This window comes from Oncorhynchus mykiss, chromosome 13, assembly GCF_013265735.2.
Source record: "Oncorhynchus mykiss isolate Arlee chromosome 13, USDA_OmykA_1.1, whole genome shotgun sequence".
Taxonomy (NCBI): domain Eukaryota; kingdom Metazoa; phylum Chordata; class Actinopteri; order Salmoniformes; family Salmonidae; genus Oncorhynchus; species Oncorhynchus mykiss.
In genome coordinates this window covers 16830396-16857532 of record NC_048577.1, presented here as the reverse complement: position 1 = coordinate 16857532, position 27137 = coordinate 16830396, and the positions used below count along the sequence as shown (strand labels likewise).

The 27137-nt window shown below is 42.5% G+C and overlaps 1 protein-coding gene across 1 annotated transcript in view; it reads right to left on the bottom strand.

The window, feature by feature from the left end:
* Nucleotides 1-27137, bottom strand: part of LOC110485785 (VPS10 domain-containing receptor SorCS3) — a 213159-nt gene that overhangs the window by 34993 nt on the left and 151029 nt on the right. The window contains exons 5-10 of the mRNA XM_021556952.2: nt 26443-26510; nt 18427-18491; nt 17089-17207; nt 13544-13633; nt 12847-13026; nt 6533-6679 (exon numbers count right to left, since the gene is read on the bottom strand). Of these exons, the coding sequence (XP_021412627.2) occupies nt 6533-6679; nt 12847-13026; nt 13544-13633; nt 17089-17207; nt 18427-18491; nt 26443-26510 (669 nt within the window). The remainder of the gene's footprint in view (nt 1-6532; nt 6680-12846; nt 13027-13543; nt 13634-17088; nt 17208-18426; nt 18492-26442; nt 26511-27137) is intronic.

The following is a 27137-nucleotide window of genomic DNA, read 5'->3' as shown; positions in this document are numbered from 1 at the left end:
GCAGGCAACACCCTGAAGAAAATCAAAACAGGAAGTGGCTTCTATTTTGAAAACTGTTCCATAGCCTCCCTTTGATGGATTTAAAGGGATATGACCCAGATTCCTTTTCCTATCTCTTACGCAAGGTGTCAACAGTCTTCAGACATAGTTTCAGGCTTTTATTTTGAAAAATGAGCCATAACGATAACATCGCGTCAAGTGGTCACATGAGTTTTGCTCGCGCAACAGAGTTTTGATAGGTATTGCTTTTCCCTCTCCTACTGTGAAAGACATTTGCGGTTGATATATTATCGATTACATATTTTAAAAACAACCTGAGGATTGATTATAAAAAACGTTTGACATGTTTCTGTGGACATTATGGAAACTATTTGTAATTTTCATCTGCGTTGTCGTGACCACTCTTTCCTGTGGATTTCTGAACATAACGCGACAAACAAACGGAGGTATTTTGGATATAAAATAATCTTTACGGAACAAAAGGAACATTTGTTGGGTAACTGGGAGTCTCGTGAGTGAAAACATCCGAAGATCATCAAAGGTAAACGATTAATTTGATTGCTTTTCTGATTTTCGTGACCAAGCTTCCTGATGTATACTTAGTGTACTTAATATTTTGTCGTGCGATCGATAAACTTACACAAACACTTGGATTGCTTTCGCTGTAAATCATAATTTCAAAATCTGACACGACAGGTGGATTAACAAAAGGCTAAGCTGTGTTTTCCTATATTGCACTTGTGATTTAATGAAAAAATATTTGTAGTAATATTTATTAAATGTAGCGAAATGCTATTCAGTGGTTGTTGAAGACACTTATTACATTTGGTGAAAGGCTGACAGGCTCATGTTCAGCTAAATGATAAATAAGTGCACTCTATCCGGAAGGCCAAAGTTGATTATTTTAAGCAGCAGTTCTCTCTCTGTGGGTCTAACCCCAAGAAGTTCTGGAAAACAGTTAAAGACCTGGAGAATAAACCCTCCTCCTCACAGCTGCCTTGTCCCTTAATGTTGATGATGTGGTTGTTACTGACAAGAAGTACATAGCTCTTTAATCACCACTTCATTAAGTCAGGATTCCTATTTGACTCAGCAATGCTTTCACATTCTGACCTTTATTTCCTTTGTTTTGTCTTTATTTAGTATGGTCAGGGCGTGAGTTGGGGTGGGCAGTTTATTTTGGTTTCTGTTTCGGCCTAGTATGGTTCTCAATCAGAGGCAGGTGTCGTTAGTTGTCTCTGATTGAGAATAATACTTAGGTAGCCTGGGTTTCACTGTTGGTTTCTGGGTGTTTGTTTCCGTGTGTGTGTTTGTCGCCACACGGTCCTGTTTCGGGTTTTGTAGATTTTACGTTGTCGTTGAGTGTTTTTGTTCAAGTGTTAATTTTGTCTGTATTAAAATATCGTCATGAACACGCTGCATCTTGGTCCGATCCTTACTCCTCTTCAGACAAAGAGGAGATCTGCCGTTACAGAAACACCCACCAACCAAGGACCAAGCAGCGTGGTAACAGGCAGCAGCAGCAGGAGAGGCAGCGATACTTGGAGAAATGGACTTGGGAGGAGATTCTAGACGGTAAAGAACCTTGGGAACAGCCAGGGGAATATCGCCGCCCCAATGCAGAGCTGGGGAAGGCGAAAGCAGAGAGGCGGCATTATGAGGTGCTAGCACGGCAAAGCGGCTGAAAGCCCAAGAGGCAGCCCCAAACATTTCTTGGGGGGAGGGACACGGGGAGTGTGGCGAAGCCAGGTATGAGACGTGCGCCAACTTCCCATGCTTACCGGAGAGCGAGAGGGACCGGGCATGCACCGTGTTATGCTTTGGAGCGCACACGGTGCATAGCCCGATGCGGTACATTCCAGCTCCTCGTATCGGCCGGGCTAGAGCGGGCATCGAAGCCGGCTCTACGCATCTGGTCTCCAGTGCGTCTCCTTGGGCCGGCGTACATGGCACCAGCCTTACGCATGGTGTCCCCGGTTCGCCAGCACAGCCAAGCGCGGGCTATTCAACCTCGCCGCACTGGCCTGGCTACCGGGAGCATTCAACCAGGTAAGGTTGGGCAGGCTCGGTGCTCAAGAGCTCCAGTGCGCTTGTACGGTCCAGTCTATCCAGTGCCACCTCCATGCACCAGCCCTCCGATGGCAGCCCCCAGCACCAGGCTGTCTCTCCGTCTTCTGCCTACAGGTGCTCCCGCCTGTCCAGCACTGCCAGAGCCTTCCTCCTCTCCAGCGCTGCCAGAGTCTTCCGTCTGTCCTAAGCCCCCAGAGTCTTCCGTCTGTCCTGAGCCCCCAGAGTCTTCCGTCTGTCCTGAGTCCCCAGAGTCTCCCGTCTGTCCTGAGCCGCCAGAGCCGCCAGTCTGTCCTGAGCCGCCAGAGTCTCCCGTCTGTCCTGAGCCGCCAGACTCTCCCGACTGTCCTGAGCCGCCATAGTCTCCCGTCTGTCCTGAGCCGCCAGAGCCGCCAGTCTGTCCTGAGCCGCCAGAGCCGCCAGTCTGTCCTGAGCCACTAGAGCCGCCAGTCTGTTCTGAGCCGCCACAGCCGCCAGTGTGTCCTGAGCCGCCACAGCCGCCAGTCTGTTCTGAGCCGCCAGAGCCGCCAGTCTGTCCTGAGCCACTAGAGCCGCCAGTTTGTCCTGAGCCGCCACAGCCGCCAGTGTGTCCTGAGCCGCCACAGCCGCCAGTCTGTTCTGAGCCGCCAGAGCCGCCAGTCTGTCCTGAGCCACCGGAGCCACCAGAGACGCCAGTCAGCCAGGAGCCTCCAGAGCTGCCAGCAAGCCAGGAGCATCCAGAGCCGTCAGCCAGCTAGGAGCTGCCAGAGCCATCAGTCAGCCAGGCGATGCCAGAGTCGCTCTTCACTCCGGAGCAGCTGGAGTCTCCCGCCTGTCCGGCGCTGCCGTAGTCTCCCGCCTGTCAGGCGCTGCCGGAGCCTTCCACCTGTCCGGCACTGCCGGAGTCTCCCGCATGTCCGCCGCTGCCGGAGTCTCCAGCCTGTCCAGCGCTGCCGGAATCTCCCGTCCATTCGGGACCCATTTCTAGGATCCCCAGTCCCAGTCCTCCCTCTTTTTCCCCTGCCCCCTACAATGTTTCTCCCTGAAGGCAGTCACTGAGTCCAAGGAGCAAAAGGAGCTCCTTAAACTTGACCCCAAAAAATAATCTAGGTCAGATGGTTTAGACCCTTTCTTTTTTTAGGTTGGTGTCCCTATCATCACCAAGGCTATCTTTGACATGTTTAACCTGTCTCTCCTCTCTGGGGAGGTTCCCATTGTTTGGAAGGCAGCCACGGTGCACTTTTAATTAAAGGGGGTGATCAAGCTGATCCTGTTATATACTTTTTTCAATTTTGCCCTGTTTATCAAAAGTGTTGTTAAAACTTGCCAATAATCAACTGACTGTCTTTCTTGATGTGTATAGTATTCTCTCGGGTATGCAATCTGGTTTCCGCAACCTTAAAGGTCCTCAATGATGTCACTATTGTCCTTGATTCTAAGCAATGCTGTGCTGCTATTTTTATTGATTTGGCCAAAGCTTTTCATACGGTAGACCCTTCCATTCTTGGTTTGCTAACTACCTCTCTCAAAGAGTGCAGTGTATAAAGTCAAAACATCTGCGGTCTCAGCCACTGCCTGTCACCAAGGGAGTACCCCAAGGCTCGATCCTAGAACCCACGCTCTTCTCAATTTATAATAACAACATAGCTCAGGCAGTAGGAAGCTCTCTCATCCACTTATATGCTGATGATACAGTCTTATACTCAGCTGACCCTTCCCTGGATTTTGTGTAACACTCTACACAAAGTTTTCTTAGTCTCCAACAAGCTTTCTCTAACCTTAACCTTGTTCTGAACACCTCCAAAACAAAGGTCATGTGGTTTGGTAAGAAGGATGCCCCTCTCCCCACAGGTGTGATTACTACCTCTGAGGGTTTAGAGCTTGAGGTAGTCACCTCATACAAGTACTTGGGAGTATGGCTAGACGGTACACTGTCCTTCTCTCAGCACACATCAAAGCTGCAGGCTAAAGTTAAACCTAGACTTGGTTTCCTCAATCGTAATCGCTCCTCTTTCACCCCAACTGCAAACTAACCGTGATTCAGATGACCATCCTACCCATGCTAGATTACAGGGATGTAATTTATAGATCGGCAGGTAAGGGTGCTCTCGAGCGACTAGATGCTCTTTACCATTCGGCCATCAGATTTGCCACCAATGCTCCTTATAGGACACATCACAGCACTCTATACTTCTCTGTAAAAGGGTCATCTCTGTACACCCGTCACAAGACTTACTGGTTGATGCTTATTTATAAAACCCTCTTATGCCTCACCCCCCTATCTGAGATATTTACTGCAGCCCTCATCCTCCACATACAACCCCCGTTCTGCCAGTCACATTCTGTTAAAGGTCCCCAAAGCACACATATCCCTGGGTCGCTTGTCTTTTCAGTTCGCTGCAGCTAGCGACTGGAATGAGCAGCAACAAACACACAAACTGGACAGCTTTATCTCAATCTCTTCATTCAAAGACTCAATCATGGACACATTTACTGACAGTTGTGGCTGCTTTGCGTGATGTATTGTTCTCTACCTTCTTGCCCTATATGCTGTTGTCTGTGCCCAATAATATTTGTACCATGTTTTGTGCTGCAACCATGTAGTGCTGCTGCCATGTTGTGTTGCTACTGTCATGACGTTGCCATCTTTGGGTACAGAAAGCCCCACCCCCCTCCCCTTGTCTCCTACACCCAGGCTACTGTGGTCAGTGAGAGGTCGTAAATTCCTGGAGGAGATTATCTCCTCATGGCCACAGTATAGAGACAGTGAATTTTCATAGAGAACAAAGAATTTGCAAATAAATTCATTAAAAATCTTTACAATGTGATTTTCTGGATTTTTTTGGTCATTTTGTCTGTCATAGTTGAAGTCTACCTATGATGAAAATTACAGGCCTCTCTAATGGGAGAACTTGGGAGAACTTGCACAATTGGTGGCTGACTAAATACTTTTTTCCCCACTGTATATTGATTGCAATTGTTCCCGAATGAGTGAGCGTTCATGTGCAAAGGATTAGCATTTCAATTGTTATAATTATCAACTGTGTGTTGTCTTATCTCAGTCGACCCCACTTCCCTTTTGTACAACAAGCCGCCATGCCGGTTTAGCCCACTAGGGCACATTCCCCTATAATTTCTTGTAATCATGTTTACTTTGTTTGTTTGTTTGTGCACTTCTGTGATTGTTTAATTAGTTAATAAATAAATGATTTAAGACAATTGATGTATGGATGACTCATAGTGAAGACTGGGTTTGTGCAGATAACAAAAATTTACGACGTTTGGAATGGGACTAACGTGAGGTAAAGAAGAATTCATTAATCAGAAGACTATTGATCAGATATGAAAATATCTGAAAAGTTATATTCGGAAAATTATAACTTTGTAATCTGAATATTTCCTTGGTGCCCCGACTTCCTAGTTAATTACAGTTACATGATTGATCAGTTGAATCGCATAATACTAATTACAGAGAATCTTTGATGAAAACTAAAAGTCTTAATTTAATGACAGTAAAGACACGACACTACCATGTTGTTGTCATGTTGTGTTGCTACCATCCTGTGTTGTCATGTGTTGCTGCCATGCTGTATTGTGGTCTTATGTTTCTCTTTATGTAGTGTAGTATTGTCTCTGGTCGTGATGTGTGTTTTGTCCCTTTTTTTATATTCCTTTTTCCCCCAGCCCCCGTCATTGTAAATAATAATTTGTTCTTTAACTGACCTAGCCTAGTTAAATAAAGGGTAAACAAAAAAATACAAATAACTTAAAAAGTCTCAGGGGTGAGCCGACAACTAAAGTCAATTATATCTGTTCACAGTGCCACCCCCCCCCCCAAAAAATTGCTCTTTCATCTCTGCCCATTCATAGTATGACATTGCTGTAAGGACACCAAGGGAAACAGGATTTAACAGGGTAATCAAATTGAATCTGTAATTAAAATATTACGTAAATGCACAATCATATTCAACCTGTAGCTCACTCAGCGCACGGTGTGCAGCCCCCACAATTGCCTCCCTAGGCTTTTAATAAACAGTATGAACTCTACTGCTAATGTCTCAAAATTATTTCTCTACATCGTTATCCTTTACAGTCGCCTCACGTGGGATAAAAGGAAAGATAGGGCACCTAAATTAATATTAACTGTAAAGAACAAGGAGTGTGTACACAGGTTGTCTTGATATCATAGCTTAAATGTGATTAAGTAAAGTAATTCCCCAACCACTAAGATGAGTAAGCAAACTTCCTTGAGCCTGTGATGTAACACGACTGTTATCATTGATGTACATAACTTGAAGGGAGCTGAACACATATTCCTGGACTAAAATAAACTTTGAATGGAGATTATCTTTTGAGTATGCTTATTTAACTCCTGAACTAGGCTTAATCTGGGTCTGGGAAATCACCTCAAAGAGTTCAGGCAGTCTTAGATCATGATTGATTACCACAGCGATGAGCCTTCCCCGTTAGCATCAGTATAACTCACCAGTATACAGTGGATGTCGTTGCCAGCCAGGTCTGTCGCCGGGGCCTGCAGTAACCTCCAATCACGGCCCTTGTTGTAGGTGATGTAGGTCTTCACCTGGTTGTCTAGCCTCCTGTTTGCGATCAGCATGCCTTTGATACCTGCTACCTAGGGAGAAATAGAGAACCAAATCTAAAACAGACACTAAAACTAGCCAATCCAACCACCAAAACAGATTACATTATGTTTTTTTATTCATTTTTGGGCACTAAACAGTACCCAAAATGCCCCTTGACAGACATAGCTGCGGGAAGTAGGGGTGCTGAGGGTGCTGCAACACCCCCTGAATTTTTTTATTTTTTTATTTTAATACAAATATATCTACTACCGGGCAAAAGTTTGAGAACACCTACTCATTCAAGGGTTTTCAAGACATCAAAAGTATGAAATAACCCATATGGAATCATGTAGTAACCAAAAACGTGTTAAACAAATTAAATATATTCCTCAAATAGCCACCCGTTGCCTTGATGTCAGCTTTGCACAATCTTGGTATTCTCTCAACCAGCTTCACCTGGAATTCTTTTCCAACAGTCTTGAAGGAGTTCCCACATATGCTGAGTACTTGATGGCTGCTTTTCCTTTACTCTGCAGTCTGACTCATCCCAAACCATCTAAATTTGGTTGAGGTCGGGGGATTGTGCACTCCATCACACTCCTTCTTGGTAAAGAATAGCCCTTACACAGCCTGGATGTGTGTTGGGTCATTGTCCTGTTGAAAAACAAATGATAGTCCCACTAAGCCTACTAAGTTGGAATTATTTCGCCACTATGGCCTATTAATTGCCTTACCTACCTAATCTCAATACATTTGCACACACTGTGTATAGATTTTTCTATTGTGTTATTTACTGTACGTAAATGACAACTCGACTGGCCTACCTGGTAAAATAAAGGTGAAATACATTTTTTAATTAAAAGCCCAAACCAGATAGGATGGTGTATTGCTGCAGAATGTTGTGGTAGCCACGCTGGTTAAGTGAGCCTTGAATTCTAAATAAATCACAGACCCTGTCACCATAACACCTCCTCCTCCATTCTTAATGGATGGAAATACACATGCAGAGATCATCCGTTCACACACACAGCGTCTCACAAAGACACTGCGGTTGGAACCAAAAATATCAAATTTGGACTCCAGACCAAAGGACAAATTTCCACCGGTCTAATGTCCGTTGCTCGTGTTTCTTTGGGCCAAGCAAGTCTCTTTTTCTTATTTGTGTCCTTTAGCAGTGGTTTCTTTGCAGCAATTCAACCATGATGGCCTGATTCTCATAGTCTTCTCTGAACTGTTGATGTTGAGATGTGTCTGTTACTTGAACTCTGAAACATTTATTTGGGCTGCAATTTCTAAGGCTGGTACCTCTAGTGAAATGATCCTCTGCATTCCATATGTGCAATTTCATAGTTTTGATGTTGTCACTATCATTCTACAATGTAGAAAATAGTAGAAATAAAGAAAAACCCTTGAATGAGTAGATGTTCTGAAACTTTTGACAGTGTATATATGCTGTATATATATAAAAATAAATGTTTCCACAAAAGTAGTGCACTGGGCCTTTACTAGCCCTATATTAGCGGGCTGCTACAGCTGTCTGTAGCGTGGGCAAAAATAATCCCCGCAACCCCACAGTCAACAAAAAGTTCTCAGCACCCCCAACCCCAAACATCTTCCCACGGCTATTCTGACAGACATCAGACTGGTCACAAAACCAGTCTCCTTTAATTATCTCCCTTAAATTGCGTCCCCATCAACTGCCCACCACTGTTGTGACAACATTACCACGCTGGACGTTAAAACTGATAAACTGTCACATCCACGTGACATCCACTCACAAAGTGAGAGAGAAACAGAGAGAGAGAGAGAGAGAGAGAAGTCATGGCTCCTTGCCTCCTTAGTCAAACTGTCTTTCTACGATAACACATCCAGGATGGAAATGTGATTGGGGTAAACCTGACGACTGTGCTTTAAATAAGATACTGCAGCAGACATTGAGGACCCTCAGTCGTATCACCTTATCAGTATAAGTGGCACTAATAGGCGCCACGTTTGACATCGTCATCGAAAAACGGCCACCCGGGATTGACACAGCTAATGAGGCGGGATGGGGCCCCTCCCTCCCCTGACCAGACGTGTCAATCACAGCGGTAATTATTTGTCGTCGTTCCCACACCCATCCCTCTGTCACATCTTCCACCCACAGTCCCTACTTCCCCGCTGTAGAGAAGGACAGGGTCTCAGCTGTAGTGAAGGACAGGGACTGAGATCTCCACTCTGGTATAGCAACTTGTAGTCAGAGGTGTAATATCAAGGGAGTGTAGGCTGGTACTACAGTATTGATGGAGATATTACCTCTGTCAAGATAGGTGAGGTAGGGTACAAGGTAAAAAAAAAAACACACTGTTGTCCACCTTGCCCCTGGCAACAGCAGAGTACACTTCCTGCAAGCTAAAATTTTAACTAGGTACTAAATCAAAACTTTTACAGTACTAATAATGATAGCCATCAGTACATTACTATGATGATTATTGGCATCAATGTCTCATTGACTATAAGAGTGATATCTAGTAATATGTGTAGACCTATGTGTGGCTGTCATATACAGTGCCTTGCGAAAGTATTCGGACCCCTTGAACTTTGCGACCTTTTGCCACATTTCAGGCTTCAAACATAAAGATATAAAACTGTATTTTTTTGTGAAGAATCAACAAGAAGTGGGACACAATCATGAAGTGGAACGACATTTATTGGATATTTCAAACTTTTTTAACAAATCAAAAACTGAAAAATTGGGCGTGCAAAATTATTCAGCAAACTCTCTCCAGAAGTTCAGTGAGGATCTCTGAATGATCCAATGTTGACCTAAATAACTAATGATGATAAATACAATCCACCTGTGTGTAATCAAGTCTCCGTATAAATGCACCTGCACTGTGATAGTCTCAGAGGTCCGTTAAAAGCGCAGAGAGCATCATGAAGAACAAGGAACACAACAGGCAGGTCCGAGATACTGTTGTGAAGAAGTTTAAAGCCGGATTTGGATACAAAAAGATTTCCCAAGCTTTAAACATCCCAAGAAGCACTGTGCAAGCGATAATATTGAAATGGAAGGAGTATCAGACCACTGCAAATCTACCAAGACCTGGCCGTCCCTCTAAACTTTCAGCTCATACAAGGAGAAGACTGATCAGAGATGCAGCCAAGAGACCCATGATCACTCTGGATGAACTGCAGAGATCTACAGCTGAGGTGGGAGACTCTGTCCATAGGACAACAATCAGTTGTATATTGTACAAATCTGGCCTTTATGGAAGAGTGGCAAGAAGAAAGCCATTTCTTAAAGATATCCATAAAAAGTGTAGTTTAAAGTTTGCCACAAGCCACCTGGGAGACACACCAAACATGTGGAAGAAGGTGCTCTGGTCAGATGAAACCAAAATTGAACTTTTTGGCAACAATGCAAAACGTTATGTTTGGCGTAAAAGCAACACAGCTCATCACCCTGAACACACCATCCCCACTGTCAAACATGGTGGTGGTAGCATCATGGTTTGGGCCTGCTTTTCTTCAGCAGGGACAGGGAAGATGGTTAAAATTGATGGGAAGATGGATGGAGCCAAATACAGGACCATTCTGGAAGAAAACCTGATGGAGTCTGCAAAAGACCTGAGACTGGGACGGAGATTTGTCTTCCAGTAAGACAATGATCAAAAACATAAAGCAAAATCTTCAATGGAATGGTTCAAAAATAAACATATCCAGGTGTTAGAATGGCCAAGTCAAAGTCCAGACCTGAATCCAATCGAGAATCTGTGGAAAGAACTGAAAACTGCTGTTCACAAATGCTCTCCATCCAACCTCACTGAGCTCGAGCTGTTTTGCAAGGAGGAACGGGAAAAAATGTCAGTCTCTCGATGTGCAAAATTGATAGAGACATACCCCAAGCGACTTACAGCTGTAATCGCAGCAAAAGGTGGCGCTACAAAGTATTAACTTAAGGGGGCTGAATAATTTTGCACGCCCAATTTTTCAGTTTTTGATTTGTTAAAAAAGTTTGAAATATCCAATAAATGTCGTTCCACTTCATGATTGTGTCCCACTTGTTGTTGATTCTTCACAAAAAAATACAGTTTTACATCTTTATGTTTGAAGCCTGAAATGTGGCAAAAGGTCGCAAAGTTCAAGGGGGCCAAATACTTTCGCAAGGCACTGTGGTATTATTACATATGGACCTACAGGTAACTGCCAAAATAAAGGAAACACTTGAGTAAATGAGGGTTCTGGTGGCTCTGACAGGGTGTTGGGTGATTTTTCATGGCATGGTTTAGGTCCACTCAACCCCTTAGAGGGCAAGGTAAATCCCAATAAATACACAGCCATTCTGAGGGATAAACTTCAACCTATGGTGAAGCAGATCTATCCCGGTGGGAGTGGTCTCTTCCAGGATAACAATGCCCCCGTCCACAGGACATGAGTGGTCATTGAATAGTTTGATGAGCATGAACATGATGTAAACCATATGTCATGGCCGTCTCAGTCACCAGATCTCAACGCAATTGAACACTTATGGGACATTCTGGAGCGGCGCCTGACATGCTGACCGGAAAGGACACGTTGCGTGTGCGAGCGCTGCAAAATAAATGTAGAAATCCATGTTATTCAATTATTGCACCCAACTGCTCGCACGCGCCATCGAGCGTCTGCGATGCCAAGGGCTAAAATAGAACTCCTTTCTATTTCTGATGCAGATCGCGCTGAAAGTCCTGCCTCTGCCATCTCCTCATTGGTTATACCCACGTGGGTGATTGAAAGACAAAATGTTTTGCCGGTTGTTGTGGTAAAAGTGTAGATGCCAATCACCATATAAATTCAAAGATGATAAAGCCTGGAAGGAGGAAAGATGACTAGAAACGATTCGGTTGGCCGTTGTATGTGTGGATTAATTGTTGGAGTAGAAGACCTTGTGCATTTCAGGTAAAATAACAACTCAATGTTTAAATCCCAGGACAAATTAGCTAGCAACAGCAAGAAATGGGGGGAGGGGTTAAGAGGGTTGGCAGAGAGCTAATACATGCAAGGCTAACAGAAAGGAGCATCATCATCATGACCATTGCACTACCTAAATCATCTAGCTAACCCTCTCTCCATCTCTTCCTCCCTCCCTCCCTCCCTCCTACCACTCACTCATTCAAAAGCTATTTGTAGCTCTGACTAGGGAATCAGGTAGTTCATCATTGGGCTGTTAGGATGTTCTGTAATATTTTGTGTTGAAGTTCATACCTCTGGGAGATGGATTGAATGAAAAACCTAACACTAAATGGCTAAGTCGACTGGGAGTTAGAGAAAAACTTTTTGATTGAAGGGAAGATTGCCCAGATTGAATCCCACTGACACTCAAGTTACTCCCATTAGTCTAAAGTGGGGGGGAAGGGTTTTATTCCAGTGAATAATATAATGTATTTGTGAGAGAGAAAGACTGAGAAAGAGAAAGTGAGAGAATACTGACGAAATGCAATTCATTATTTGACAATCCAGGCAAAAGAGTAAAAGCCTGTTGCTTTCACTTAGTCTCTCTGTTCCCTGTTGAGCTCAAAGTACTTAGTGAATGATTTCTCTCTTAGTCTTTGAGGCCATTGGCCTTCTGAAGCCCAACACTCCAGGGTTTGTTTAAACAATACTTGGGACTCCTTCAAAGTACTTTGGTCAGAGTTATATCTAGTCTTTTTCAGAGGAACCCAGAGCAGTAGTCTGCCTCTTCAGAAAAAAGAAGAGGAAAGTGAAACTTTACAGCGATACATACAACATAACTTCAGTTTATAACAGTTTGTGATTAGCACATTCATAAATACCCAAAGGGTTAAACTAGTTAACACAACATCATACTGAATGGAAAACTGGATTGTCGTAACTTCAACCAGTTTTACCCGCTCGGGTATGACCATCCATTTTAATATACTAACTCTCTTTTTGTAAACCATTAACACACATGTTAGAAGGAGCAGCAGCAGTAGTAATAACATTGTTCATGACTTCTGACTCTGAAGATCAGACCCATATCTCACTCCTCTACCTCCCTCCATCACACCTGCCAGTGTCTGGGTGATAAACTGGAGATTCATTCTGAGAAAGAAGGGAAAAAAGGGGGGGGACGAGCCGCAATGAATGTTAATGACATAGGGACCTATTAACAAGGCTACTACCAGTCCGGTTGTGTGCGCACACCCCCTCTCCAGACACACACACACACACACACAAACACACTGTGGACACTTACCTCATACAGGTCCAGCATCTGGTTTCCCCCCAGGCCGCGGGTGGTCTTGACGTTCTCCATGGCCAGGGTGAAGAGGATGCCCTGGGTGTCGGAGAGGTACAGGTTGTACGTGTCGTTCTGGTTCCACTCCTGCACCGCCGCGAAGACCTGGTGCTCGTCTGTGCTGACGATGTGGAGGTCCTGGTGACAGAGGATGGAGGGGTTGGAGAGGTTCGAGGATTCATTAAGAGATGATGGATCTTATGGGTTGGGGTTGTAACAAGCTGCCAAGTACGTGTTGGGCGTCACAAGATCAAGTCCTGTGTGCATATTGAATGTTTAACACTATAGCTGCCAATGTTCTCTACACAACATATAGTGTATTTTAACAGCTGCAATAGAAGAGTGAGACTGCACACTATGAGACTACACACCATTGTGTAGCGCTGCTACAGATATTTCTAGAGCTAAGTCCTTTTGTTGAAAGGAGAAAACAAAGGGGGAAATTGTTGGTTACTTCAAATCACATTTTATTTGTGCCATTCTATGTATACCGCAGGTGTAGCCTTTATTGTGAAATGCTTACTTACGAGCCCTTCTCAACAATGCACAGTTAAAAAGTAAGAAAGAGAAAAAAAAGTATTCAATCTGAATAATTGTTCTACTGTATGTATCACTGTAGGCATGTGTTTATCACTGTAAAATGAATGTGGCTTACCTTAGGCAGAGAATATTTGGGCAGTTTGATTTTGAGGAATGGATCCCTCTGGTAGGACACATAGTAGCTGGCCTGTCCTGCTGTAGTAACCTGGAACACATTGAGCCAAGACACTGAGTTTTCCCTTTGTTGTCAATTGTAAAATGTGTCCGCGCTACAGGACACATCACGTGAACTAACTACTTGGATTCATCTAAAAACTTCATAAATGTATCAATCATTACTCATGTTGCAACCTTCACCCAAGTGAACATGCATGACATTGTTTATGATGTAAAGACATATACTTCATTGTCAGAGAGGAACATTGACACATAAGACAGTTCAATGTCTATTTCCAGACGTTTAAATTGAGAAAATAACAATAAGATCTCCTGGCTAGCATACAGAGGAAACTGCTCCTCTCACGTCCTCTCCTGTTGTCGATGCCCTTTGTGGTGTGGAAGGTAGACTTGGGTAAATATCTCGTAGTGACAATCAATAGCCTCATTACTCTCTCCAAAGCAATGCTCAGTGGCCTGTCTTAGGAAAGTCGTCCTTAATGATACCAGCGCCTCAGCAAGCAAACAGTCGAGCTGTTAGCTGCTGTTAGCCTATGCAGTACAAACACCGCCAGCGGGGAAGAACATTTTAGAAACCTGTAATTAGAGCACAGGCTTCAGAGACTCTCAGGACAGGAGAACACTTTCCGTCAACAAAAGTGTGATTGTCCTAGCGCCAGCACTAGGGAGCAATTTATTTAATGTACTTCCTCTTTCGCAATTCCATTAATTGATAATTAATCCACAAAACAAGCTGCTGGCTTTCTGGTTTGGAAAGGGGGGAGGTGAAAAGGGATCATTATCATATGATAGAACTAATTAGGCCTCTTAGTGTGCTTCTAAGTGCACTTCAATGAGAGGGAACTGAAAGAGATATTGGGATGATTGATTTTTCATTACCCACTTTCATAGAATTCGTTCGGTTGTGATGCAACGCGAGAAAACTTTGTAGGTTCCCTGAATTGAAGATGCGGTATGAGGTATAGGTTGAGCGTTTGTGGATTTAATTAGGGAGACGTATGAGTGTGGTCAAACATAGTTGAGGGATCTCTTAGACCACAGAATTTATTTTTGTTGTTATTTTTTTACCCCTTTTTCTACCCAATTTCGAGGTCTCCTTTTGGTAGTTACAGTCTTGTCCCATCGCTGCAACTCCCATACGGACTCAGGAGATGCGAAGGTCAAGAATCATGCGTCCTCCGAAACAACATGACCCTGCCAAGGCGCACTGCTTCTTGACACACTGCACGCTTTATCCGGAAGCCAGCCACACCAAATTGTCCGAGGAAACACCTTACAACTGGCGACTGAAGTCAGCGTGCAAGCGCCTGGCCCACCACAAGAGTTGCTAGAGCGCGACAGGGCAAGGAAATCCGACTCATGGCTCCATTGGACACAGCCGGCTGTGACACAGCCCGAGATCGAACCCGGTCTGTAGTGATGCCTCAAGCACGGCAAGAAACCAGAAATCTCAATTTCCATTATTCTGGCAGAATGAAGCCAATCATGTGTAGAACCTGTATTTTTCCAGAAAATTTGACTTGAATTTGAAGAAGTCTTGGCCCTGCTTAGGCTATAACTAGATGGAAGAGTTTTTCCAAGGCATCAGGTTTAGGGCTGGGAGTTCTTCCTGAACCGCTGACAAAGAATAAAAGCACCTAGAGTTTTCCTGGTCAAGCCACTTCCTCAAGGGAAATGTTTTGGCTCTAATTGAAATAGTTAGGACCAGGAATTTTCCCTGACCATGTGACCTGATCTGGAAAACCTTCTGGCCCTAATTCATGTTCTAATAGAAATACATCCAAAACTCTCCCCTTCATATACTTCAAACAGCAAGGTAGGCCTTTGGAGTTCAATTTGGATGGAAAAGTTATTTATAATGGACTGGATTGTCAGGATAATTATTCTTATTTAACTGTTTACTTTTAAATTCATGCATCCTCATTTGCACAATGTCAAAGTAAATCATATTCAGGCGGTGGGAGGGGACTTAAAACATGACCCAAAAATTGCACCAGCATTGCTTAGAATTCAGCACATTACCAGATGTCTGTCTCTTGCATAAATTATGATTAATATGACATACAGGGGGACTGGTATGGAAGAATATAAAACTCCCTAGGTTTCACATCTGAATCAGAATAGTGTGCAAATGTAGACTCTTAAATGAAGGTTCAAAAAAAGGTTTGCATATTTTACATATGTCACGCGAGGTGCCTTTTCTTTAAACAGAATGTGTGGTTAGAAATAAAATATCCATGCAGCGTAACAACTGGTCAAGGTTCGGAGGTCAAAATGACAAAGTATTGGAAAGTATACAGACCCCTTGACTTTTCCCAAAATCTTTTATGTTACAGCCTTATTCTAAAATTGATTTATTAGTTTCTTTCCCCTCATCAATCTACATACAATATCCCATAATGATGAAGTAAAAACTTGTTTTAGTCATTTTTGCAAATGTATAAAAAACAACAACTGAAATATCACATTTACATAAGTATTCAGAGCCTATACTCAGTTCTTTGATGAAGAACCATTGGCAGTGATTACAGATTAGAGTCTTGTTGGGTAGGACGCTACAAGCTTGGCACACCTGTATTTGGGGAGTTTATCACAGTCTTCTCTGCAGATCCTCTCAAGCTCTATTAGGTTGGATGGGGAGCATAGCTATTTTCAGGTCTCTCCAGAGATGTTAGATCAGGTTCAAGTTCGGGTTCTGGCTGGGCCACTCAAGGACATTCAGAGACGTCCCGAAGCCACTCCTGCGTTGTCTTGGCTGTGTGCTTAAGGTCTTGTCCTGTTGGAGGTGAATCCAGTCTGAGGCTCTGGAGCAGGTTTTCATCTCTGTACTTTCCTCTGTTTATCTTTCCCTCGATCCTGACTATTCTCCCAGTACCTGCCACTGAAAAACATCCCCACAGCATGATGCTGCCGCCACCATGCTTCACTGTACGGATGATGCCAGGTTTCCTCCAGACGTGGCGCTTGGCATTCAGGCCAAATAGTTCAATCTTGGTTTCATCAGACCAGATAATCTTGTTTCTCATGGTCACAGAGTCCTTTAGGTGTATTTTGGCAAACTCAAAGCGGGCTGTCATGTGCCTTTTACTGAGGAGTGGCTTCCGCCTGGCCCGATGGGTGGAGTGCTGCAGAAATGGTTGTCCTTCTGTAAGGTTCTCCCGTCTCCACAGAGGAACACTGGAGCTCTATCAGAGTGACCACCGGGTTCTTGGTCACATCCCTCACCAAGGCCCTTCGGCCCCAATTGCTCAGTTTGGCCGGGCGGCCCGCTCTTGGTGGTTCCAAACTTCTTCCATTTAAGGATGATGGAGGTCAGTCACCGTGTTCTTGGGGATCTTCAAGGCTGCAGAAATGTTTTGGTACTTTTCCCCAGACCTGTGCCTCGACACAATCCAGTCTCGGAGCTCTACGGATAATGCAATGCAATGCATCATGGTCAACATACAATATGGTACATTATATTCTCCTCAGACAGATCATTACCTGAATAAACATATAGTCATCTTGGACCACCAGTGAGCTGATGTCGATGTATCCAGGGAAGGGGTAGTTTCTGTTGGGCTCTGAGCATGTTAGAGCCCGGCATGTTACATACTGTATACCTGCAAGATGAGGAGATAGAGATTACTGGATATCTGGATTCATCCAGCTGTGGATTATTGTGGAAAATGACCAAATTAGTCATGCTATCCCATGTTTTACTGCTTAAGAATAGTCTATTTTTATATGCTAGTGTTTTTTCTAACCTGATACAAACTGTCTTTGTGTGACTTAGTCATAAGACTGGACGTCTGGCTAAAATCCGTTTGGGTGGGACCACAGCATGTGACACCCTGTGGCTTTACTATCTACAGGAAGTCACATGCACAGAAATTTGCAGAAAGGAGCACATTACAACATTTGTTGTTGTGAATGCAGTTAGACGGTTGAGCCCTCGGGATATCAACCTTGTGCTATCTAAATCTGCACAGACATCTAATTGCCTTTAACACACTATCTGCTGACTGCCATGTGTACAAAAAGGATGTACCTCTGTATAAAATCTGGGACCGGACACTGTTCATTGGGCCTCAACTGCAACAACTGTTGAAGTGCATATTGAACTACTCCATTGTTGTAAATCTTATTGTAAGGTTGTTTTGAGGAATACAGTCTCTCTCCTTTCGGTTAGAATTTCCACCACAGGATCAGGCCCCCTGTTCTCGGGAACGTGAGGATGCCTGGAAACCGTGGCTATGTGTCTGTATGAATTGAACTTGAGGGGAAATTGTGTATGGTTTGTGATTGACATGCAATAGAGGAGATACCATTACTCTTGTGACAGTGTACTGACTGTTTATTTATATAATTGTAATTTGACCAGTATGTTGTGGTTTCCATTCTATAATGGTGATTGTTTCATTCAATACAGTATGTAAAGTTGTAGGTTTGTCACTATTCAACATGATCAACTATGATCATTCTCTGTGTACAGAAAACTAAACTGTCTCTGATCCCGGGGCTCTAACAACAGCAGCAGGAGATAGCTAGAATAAACAATCTCACAATATCACCTATGGATGACCTTTGCCATGGCGAGTTATGGAGCTGACACTCCCATAATCAAGTATCGTGCACTGCATTTATCAGTGGGGAAATCCACCGTCTCTCCCCTGGGACACAACTCTAAACCCAGGGTGGAATTTATTACTTGACAGACTCTCGCTCTCTTCTATCGTTAGAGGGCTGATAGTTGGACTGTGAATGTGGGGGCATTTCTCTGTAGTGTGTGACAGAGAGAAAAATAGAGGTGTGTCTGTGTGTGTGTGTAGTGCTACTCACGTCCATTGGGGGTGTGTGCCTCCATGTGAACCAGATCTGACTCCTTGTCTAGACCCGTTACAGACCTGGATTAAAGAAGTCGAGGAGAGAAGGAAGGATGAAGAGAGGGAGGGGGAAGGAGGGGTAAAGTAATGAGAAGAAGGGAAGAGGAGCAGGGGAGACGAGAAGGGTAGAAGCGGCGCGGAGGAGGGAGGAAGAGGAGGGAAGAAGACAATAAACAAAGGGAGATGTGTCTCAGCAGAGGTATTCCACTCCAGATATAGACGTCTCATTTCAGCGTTGTCTCAACAATGATGTCAATAAAATAGCAATGCCTTTCCATGTGAGGACGTTCTCCCCAGAGCTGTGTCACAAAATGTCAAATTACCCTCAGCAACAACCAGACATTGTGGGTTTGTTATTCTACCAAAAAGTGGTATCTGTCACAAAAGTGTATATGCGCAACAACCTACATATGGTATTTATTTTGTCTGGCACTGTACACCGGCAAGGCTGTGCCACATAATTAAAGTTAGAATCACTGTACTGTATATCACTGTATTATATCATTTGAATGGGTATAGTGGACTAACTTGGACAGATTAAAAAATATATAAATACAGTTGAAATCAGAAGTTTACATACACTTAGGTTGGAGTCAGTAAAACTTGTTTTTCAACCACTCCACAAATGTCTTGTTAACAAACTATAGTTTTGGCAAGTCGGTTAGGACATCTACTTTGCACATTACACAAGTCATTTTTCCAACAGTTGTTTACAGACAGATTATTTCTATTATAATTCACTGTATCACAATTCCAGTGGGTCAGAAGTTTACATACACTAATTTGACTGTGCCTTTAAACATCATGGAAAATTCCAGAAAAGTATGTAATGGCTTTAGAAGCTTCTGATAGGCTAATTGACATAATTTGAGTCAATTGGAGGTGTACTTGTGGATGTAATTCAAGGCCTAACTTCAAATTCAATGCCTCTTTGCTTGACATCATTGAAAAATAAAAAAAACAGCCAAGACCTCAGCATTTTTTTTTGTAGACCTCCACAAGTCTGGTTCATCCTTGGGAGTAATTTTCAAACGCCTGAAGGTACCACATTCATCTGTACAAACAATCGTACGCAAGTATAAACACCATGGGACCACGCAGCCGTCATACAGCTCAGAAAGGAGACGCGTTCTGTCTCCTAGAGATGAACATACTTTGGTGCGAAAACTGCAAATCAATCCCTGAACAACAGCAAAGGACCTTGTGAAGATGCTGGAGGAAACAGGTACAAAAGTATCTATATCCACAGTAAAATGAGTACTATATCGACGTAACCTAAAAGGCCGCTCAGCGAGGAAAAGCCACCTATCCAAAACTGCCATAAAATAAGCCAGACTACGGTTTGCAACTGCACATGGGGACAAAGATCGTACTTTTTGGAGAAATGTCCTCTGGTCTGATGAAACAAAAATAGAACTGTTTGGCCATAATGACCATCATTATGTTTGGAGGAAAAAGGGGGAGGCTTGCAAGCGGAAGAACACCATCCCACCCATGAAGCACAGGGGTGGCAGCATCACGTTGTGGGGGTGCTTTGCTGAAGGAGGGACTGGTGTACTTCACAAAATAGATGGCGTCATGAGGATGGAAAAGTATGTGGATATATTGAAGCAACATCTCAAGACATCAGTTGGGAAGATAAAGCTTGGTCACAAATGGGTCTTCCAAATGGGTCTTCCAAATGGACACAGACCCCAAGCATACTTCCAAAGTTGTGGCAAAATGGCTTGAGGACAATAAAGTAAAGGTGTTGGAGTGGACATCACAAAGCCCTGACCTCTATCCTATAGAAAATGTGTGGTCAGAACTGAAAAAGCGTGTGCGAGCAAGGAGGCCTGCAAACCTGACTCAGTTACACCAGCTCTGTCAGAAGGAATGGTTCAAAATTCACCCAACTTATTGTGGGAAGCTTGTGGAAGGCTACCCGAAACGTTTGACCCAAGTTAAACAATTTCAAGGCAAAGCTACCAAATAGTAATTGAGTGTATGTAAATGTCTGACCCAAGAGGAATGTGAATAAAAGCTTGAATAAATAATCCTCTCTACATTTATGCTGACATTTCAAGTTCTGAAAATAAAGTGGTGATCCAAACTGTGACACACACACACACGCACGCACGCACGCACGCACGCACGCACACACACACACACGCACGCACGCACGCACGCACGCACGCACACACACACACACACACACACACACACACACACACACACACACACACACACACACACACACACACACACACACACACACACACACACACACACACACACACACACACACACAGAGCATCTCCTACATCTCTAGGAATGAAACAATGAGGCAGAATAAATTCAGAGCTACATTTGTGATGAGTGTGTACTTCCTCGGAATGGGGGTTGTCCGATGTGATTGGATGAGAGGTGACAAATTATACAGTATCTTCCTATTTTATGAATGTACAGTATGTATGTGACATGTGAGAGGCAGAATGTGAAATGGTGACACTGTGGATGTAGATTTATCACAGTCCAATCATATCAACAGTGGAAATGAGCAGAATGGTACACAGAATTTCCCACCAGCAACGCTAGTTATTCAAATCAAATCAAAGTTTGTCACATGCGATCGAAAGATTTAATGCCAAACCTGAGATTTTGGAGAACTGCTTCACCATATCCAATGCTAATCTAGCTTGTGACACATTTTTCAAAAGAAAGGGAAGTGTCATTCATCAGTTGGGATATCTTGATCTCTCTGGCCTGGAATGTAATGCCTTCAAATGGACTTTTATGAACTAATGAGCATAAAATTTGAGATCCTAACAAAAATAAAAAAAAAGGTGAAATTGGACAACCTTGTCGTATTCCTTTGTAAATGTTAAACCTTGAGGCTGTTCCATGACAGAGTTTGATACCGCTATTGCCACCATTATACAGAGTTCTAATAGCATCAACAAAAAAATGACAACATTTCAAATGCTTAAGACAATCAAAGATAAAATTGTGACTTACTGTATCAAATGCTTTCTAAAATAAACTAAAATAGGATGACAGGGAAGTCATCCAATAGATCACAATACTCAACCAAGTCTAACACCAACCTCAGATTATTAGATATATGGCGCACTTTGATAAACCCTGATTGACATTCATCAATAAGATCATTCAAGCAAGACTTTAACGTTTTTGCAATGATTAAGGCTATCATATTTTAGTCGTTATTTAGGAGTGTGATTGGACACCAATTAACAATATTTAAGAAATCCTTGTGTGGTTTAGGTATAAGAGTAACAACCCCTTGCAATCAGAGAGGCAGGTAGTTCTCCCTTCTTTATAGCCTCCTTAAAGGTTTCAAGTAAAAAGGGTGCTATTTCTTCAGAGAAGGTTTTGTAAAATTCAGAGGTTAATCCATCACAACCTGGAGATTTTTTTTTTTTTAACTGAGCAACCCCGTACTGGATGTCCATAACGGATAAATATTGACAACAAGACTGATTGAAATTTTCAATAACAGAATTAACTCTCTATAGAATCAAGGAGATCCTTAGAGTCACTCAAATAGTCATCTAAGGAGTAAAGATTCTCATAAAACTTAGTGGTAAAGTCTGATAACAACTCTCTATCCTCAGTGGTAACCCATTCATCTTAAATTTCCAAAGTGTGTTGAGTTCTCCTCTCATCTTTCCAAATTGAAAAAGTATCTACTGTTCTTTTCGCCTTTTTCAAGCCATTGTTTTCTGGATCTTATGAAAGATCCTCTAACCTTTTCTTCATACAATGTATCTAGTTGATTCTGTAAATCATTCAATTTAGATTTCTCATTAAGATCAACATGCTCAATCTCTGTGATATCGGCAATTGTCTTAGAGAGTTCAGCTATCTCACATTTCCTTCTTATAGCAAGCCGTTTTCCATAAGTAATACAGGCTGAGCGGATTTTACATTTCAGCAGTTCCCAATATTTCCCATATTCTGCATTAGATATAGCTAAACTCCAGTAAACAGAAATTAGATTCGTAATCACATTTTTTAAATCATCATGCAATAACAATGAGTTATTTAATTTTCAATAACCACCAGAGAATATCTTACCATCATTACTGCACATTCTTACAGTCAACCATATGACTTTATGATCCGTCAGGACTGCATGCAGTATTTTTATCTCTACACTGTTGGGCTCAAGACTAGAGGTTATCACCCACAAATCAATTCTTGATTGTAAAGAACGATCTCTATTACTCCATGTGCATTGTATCTCTCCAGGATTTTTAACTATCCATATGTCAATTAACTTATCTAGGGTAGGGGGCAGCATTCAGAATTTTGGATGAAAAGCATGCCCAAATGAAATGGCCTGCTACTCGGGCCCAGAAGATATGATATGCATATAACTGGTAGATTTGGATAGAAAACACTCAAAAGTTTCCAAAACGGTTAAAACAGTGTCTGTGAGTATAACAAAACTGATTTAGCAGGCGAAAACCTGAGAGAAATCCATTCAGGAAGTAGTTTTTGTTTGTTTGTAGTTTTCTATTCAATGCCATGACAGTATCCATTGACTTGGGACTCAATTTGCAGTACCTATGCCTTCCACTAGATGTCAACAGTCTTTAGAAATCGTTTCAGATTTGTATTATTATAAATGAGGGAGTAAGACCAGTCTGAACGAGTGGACCCTACCGTGTCGGAGAGCTTTTTCATGAGCAAGTGCATTTCTTGTTTACCTTTTATATTGACGACGTTATTGTCCGGTTGAAATATTATAGATCATTTAGGCTAAAAAACAACCTGAGGATTGAATATGAACATTGTTTGACATGTTTCTATGAACGTTACGGATACAATTAGGATTTTTTTGTCTGATTGTTTTGACTGCGTTTGAGCCTGTGGATTACTGAAGAAAACACGCTAACAAAACTGAAGTTTTTGGATATAAAGAGACTTCATCGAACAAAAGGAACATTTATTGAGTAAATGAATGTCTTCTGATTACCACCATATGAAGATCATCAAAGGTAAGGGATTCATTATATCTCTATTTCTGAGTTGTTTTGTAACGCTTCTGTTTGGCTGGTTACTGTTTGTAATAATTTGTCAACTGGGCTATGTTCTGGGCTAGGTATGTTCTGGCTAGCTATGCTTTCGCCAAAAAGCATTTTATAAATATGACACTGTGGTTGGTTTAACAAGAAGTTAATCTTTAAACCTATGTAAAATATGTTTTGTTTTCAGAATTTTTATAATGAGCATGTCTGTATTTGAATTTGGCGCATTGCAATCTCACTGGATGTTGGCCAGATGGGACGCTAGTGTCCCACGTACCCTAGCGAGGTTAATTCCAGGCTTTGGCAGAAATTCACCAAATTTTTCACACCAATGTTAGGCCTATGGGGCAATCTATCAGTCTCATACGAATAAACCATATGAAAATCTCCACCAACTATAATCTGACTGGATGGATATTTTCTCAGAAGACTTTTAAGAATTTCTTCAATATCCTCTAGAAGTTATTTGGAGGACTAGAACTGTTTCCATATACATTACACAACACAAATAATCTGTCCATGTGGTTGATGGCCGTTACTAGCCAATGTCCATTGGAGTAAACAAAAATGTCCCTTTGAAATTGTGTGCTAAAATTGCAACCCCACCTGAATGATTAGTCCCGTGGGCCAAAAAAATGACATTGCCCCACTGATTTCTCCAACAATTATAGTCCTCTTTGCATGAATGTGTTTCTTGAACATATACAAGATCTGTGTTGCAGTCCTTACAAAAAAAAGCTTTTCTCTTCAACAGGTTTCGTATTCCCCTTTCATTGATTGACATAAACTTCAAGTCCATATCTATAGAATAGAAAAATCCTATGCAATCTCAACTCTATCCTCTCTATAAAAAGTTGCTTCTAATATGTATTAACAGAAGTCTTAACTAACACCATAATTCAAAACTAGAACGCTCAGTTTGCATTGGGGGAAGGAGCTACCTCGTAAACCTACCGATAGAACAAATCACCCCGTTCGTATTTCTTTTCCGTCGGTCGCTGTGCGAAAAGCAAACTGGATGATGATCGAGCGGCTGACGATGGCCTCTTGTTTCTTCCTAATACGATAAGTGACATCCACAGCCATATCCATATATCCATCGGGGAAGTCCGGTGCCACACGGTTACAGATGTCTCTTACTAAGTGCTTCACATTCTCATCCTGGTCCTCGGGGACACCGTAAAGCTGTAGCCCCCAACTTCTCCGGTATCGTTCTGCTTCCGATAAGCGCTCTTGCATGTCTGCGATGGTCTTCTCCTGTGCAGTGCATTTCTCAGAAGTAGCAGTTTTGCAAGTTTAAGCTCTTCGATACTCTTGTATGCATGATTCAGAGAGGTCTCGAGGTCAACTGTTTTTTATACATTTTCTCCAGACCATTGGCTCTTTCATTTATCTTTGCAGAAACAGCATCGATTAAGTTGACCTGTAGTTCATGCAAAGACAATTCTTTGACTGGATTTTCAGAATCAACCGAATGTCCAGAATCCTCCATTTCTTCTCCCGAGGAGTCAGGTGGCGGTTTTTCTCCAATGTATGAGCACTCAGCTAGCAACTGCCTTCGTCTCCCTTTGCTCTTTCACAAATGTTTGTCTTCCATTTCTCAAAGTTTCAGATCAAATTAGAGGTCAACTAAGCGCTGTTCTCTATTGTGTTTACTATAAGCCAAGTTCCGTTACATTTAAATACGTTTGAGAGGGATGAAAGTTAAGGTTACTCGGAGCAAGCTGACCTCTCGTCTGCACTCGTCACCATCTTCAGCACCCCCTGTAGTTTTTCTAAGTGGCTCCCATTTTGGCTGTAGCGTTTCCATACCGGTGATGAACATACTATTTTCCGTCTTAAATTGTATAGTTTATTTACATATTAGATTACCTGAGGTTTGATTATACATGTTGTTTGACTTGTTTGGATAAGTTTATTGGTAACGTTTGGGATTCATTTTCTATGCATTTTGAAGGAGGGAAACAGGTGGATTATTGAATGAAGAACGCCAGCTAAATTGAGTTTTTGTGGATATAAAGAAGGACGTTATCGAACAAAATGACCATTTGTGATGTAACTGGGACCTTTTGGAGTGCCAACAGAAGAAGATCTTCAAAGGTAAGGCATTTATTATATCGCTATTTCTGACTTTCGTGTCGCACCTGCCTGGTTGAAAAATGTTTTTCATGTTTTTGTATGCGGGGCACTGTCCTCAGAATGTTGTGCTTTCACCGTAAAACCTTTTTGAAATCTGACAGCGGCTGGATTAACAAGAAGTTAAGCTTTATTTTGATTTATAATACTTGTATTTTCATTTTTCATATTTCTGTGATTTGAAATTCGCGCTCTGCAATTTCCCCGGAAGTTGGCCAGATGGGACGCTACTGCCCCACCTGTCCATAAGAAGTTATTGCACGTTGGCGAGTAGTATTGACGGTAATGGCAGCTTTCCCACTCGCCTTTTTTGGGTCCTGACCAGGCATCTGGCTCTTTGTCCTCTGTACCTGCGTCGCTTCCTCTTGCAAATAACGTGGAGGTCGGCCCTGCCGGGTGTTTGGAGAATGTCTGCTGCGTCTTGTTTGTTGAAGAAAAAATCTTTGTCTAATCCAAGGTGAGTTATCGCTGTCCTGATATCCAGAAGCTATTTTTTTGCCGTAAGAGACGTTTGCAGAAACATTATATACAAAATAAGTTACAAATAACGCAAAAAACCCCACATAATAGCACAGTTGGTTGGGCGCCCGTAAAACTGTTGCCATATTATCAATATCCTTCACGGTCTCTTTCGTTGCAGAAAGTAAACAACGTGTTCCACACACTGCTAGTGATGCTCCAAAACAGTTTGTGATGAGAGTCTGAGTAGACAAAGGAAAAGAACAGGACAACAGAGAGGACGAGAGGAAGAGAAGGATGATGAGAACAAAGAAAGAAAGAAAGAAGACAAGCGTATGACTCACCAGTAGAACCTGTTCACATGCTCATGAACCAGCTGCCATTTTCTCCCAAAGTCCAGGGATGCGTACAACTGTGAAGAAGAACATAAAACGAGAAAGAAAAGAGAGATAGAGAACATATCAGTCTACTTATCACAAAGGAGAAAGTAAAGTGACAGTGGGCTTGAGTCATGGCAGGATAATAATAGGGAAGAGCGTACCTGTGAGCAATAAAGCGTGATACTCTAGATAGGCTGACATAGCTTCAACTTCTTATGGCTGGGGCAATATTGAGTAGCTTGGATGAATAAGGTGCCCAGAGTAAACAGCCTGCTACTCAGTCCCAGATGCTATGCATATTATGAGTATATTTGGATGTAAAACACTCTGAAGTTTCTAAAACTGTTTGAATGATGTCTGTGAGTATAACAGGACTCATATGGCAGGCAAAAACCTGAGAAAACATCCAACCAGGAAGTGGGATATCTGAGGTTGGTTGTTTTTCAACTTATTCCCTATTGAAGTTACAGTGGGATATTGGTAATTTTGCATTGCCCAAGGCTTCCACTAGATGTCAACAGTCTTCAGAACCTTGTTTGATGCTTCTACTGTAAAGGAGGCGCTCATAAGGGCTCTTTGGGGCAGTAGTCTGGCAGAGTACCACAAGCTCGTGATGCTCGTTCACGTGAGAGGTAGCTCGCGTTCCATTGCTTTTCTAC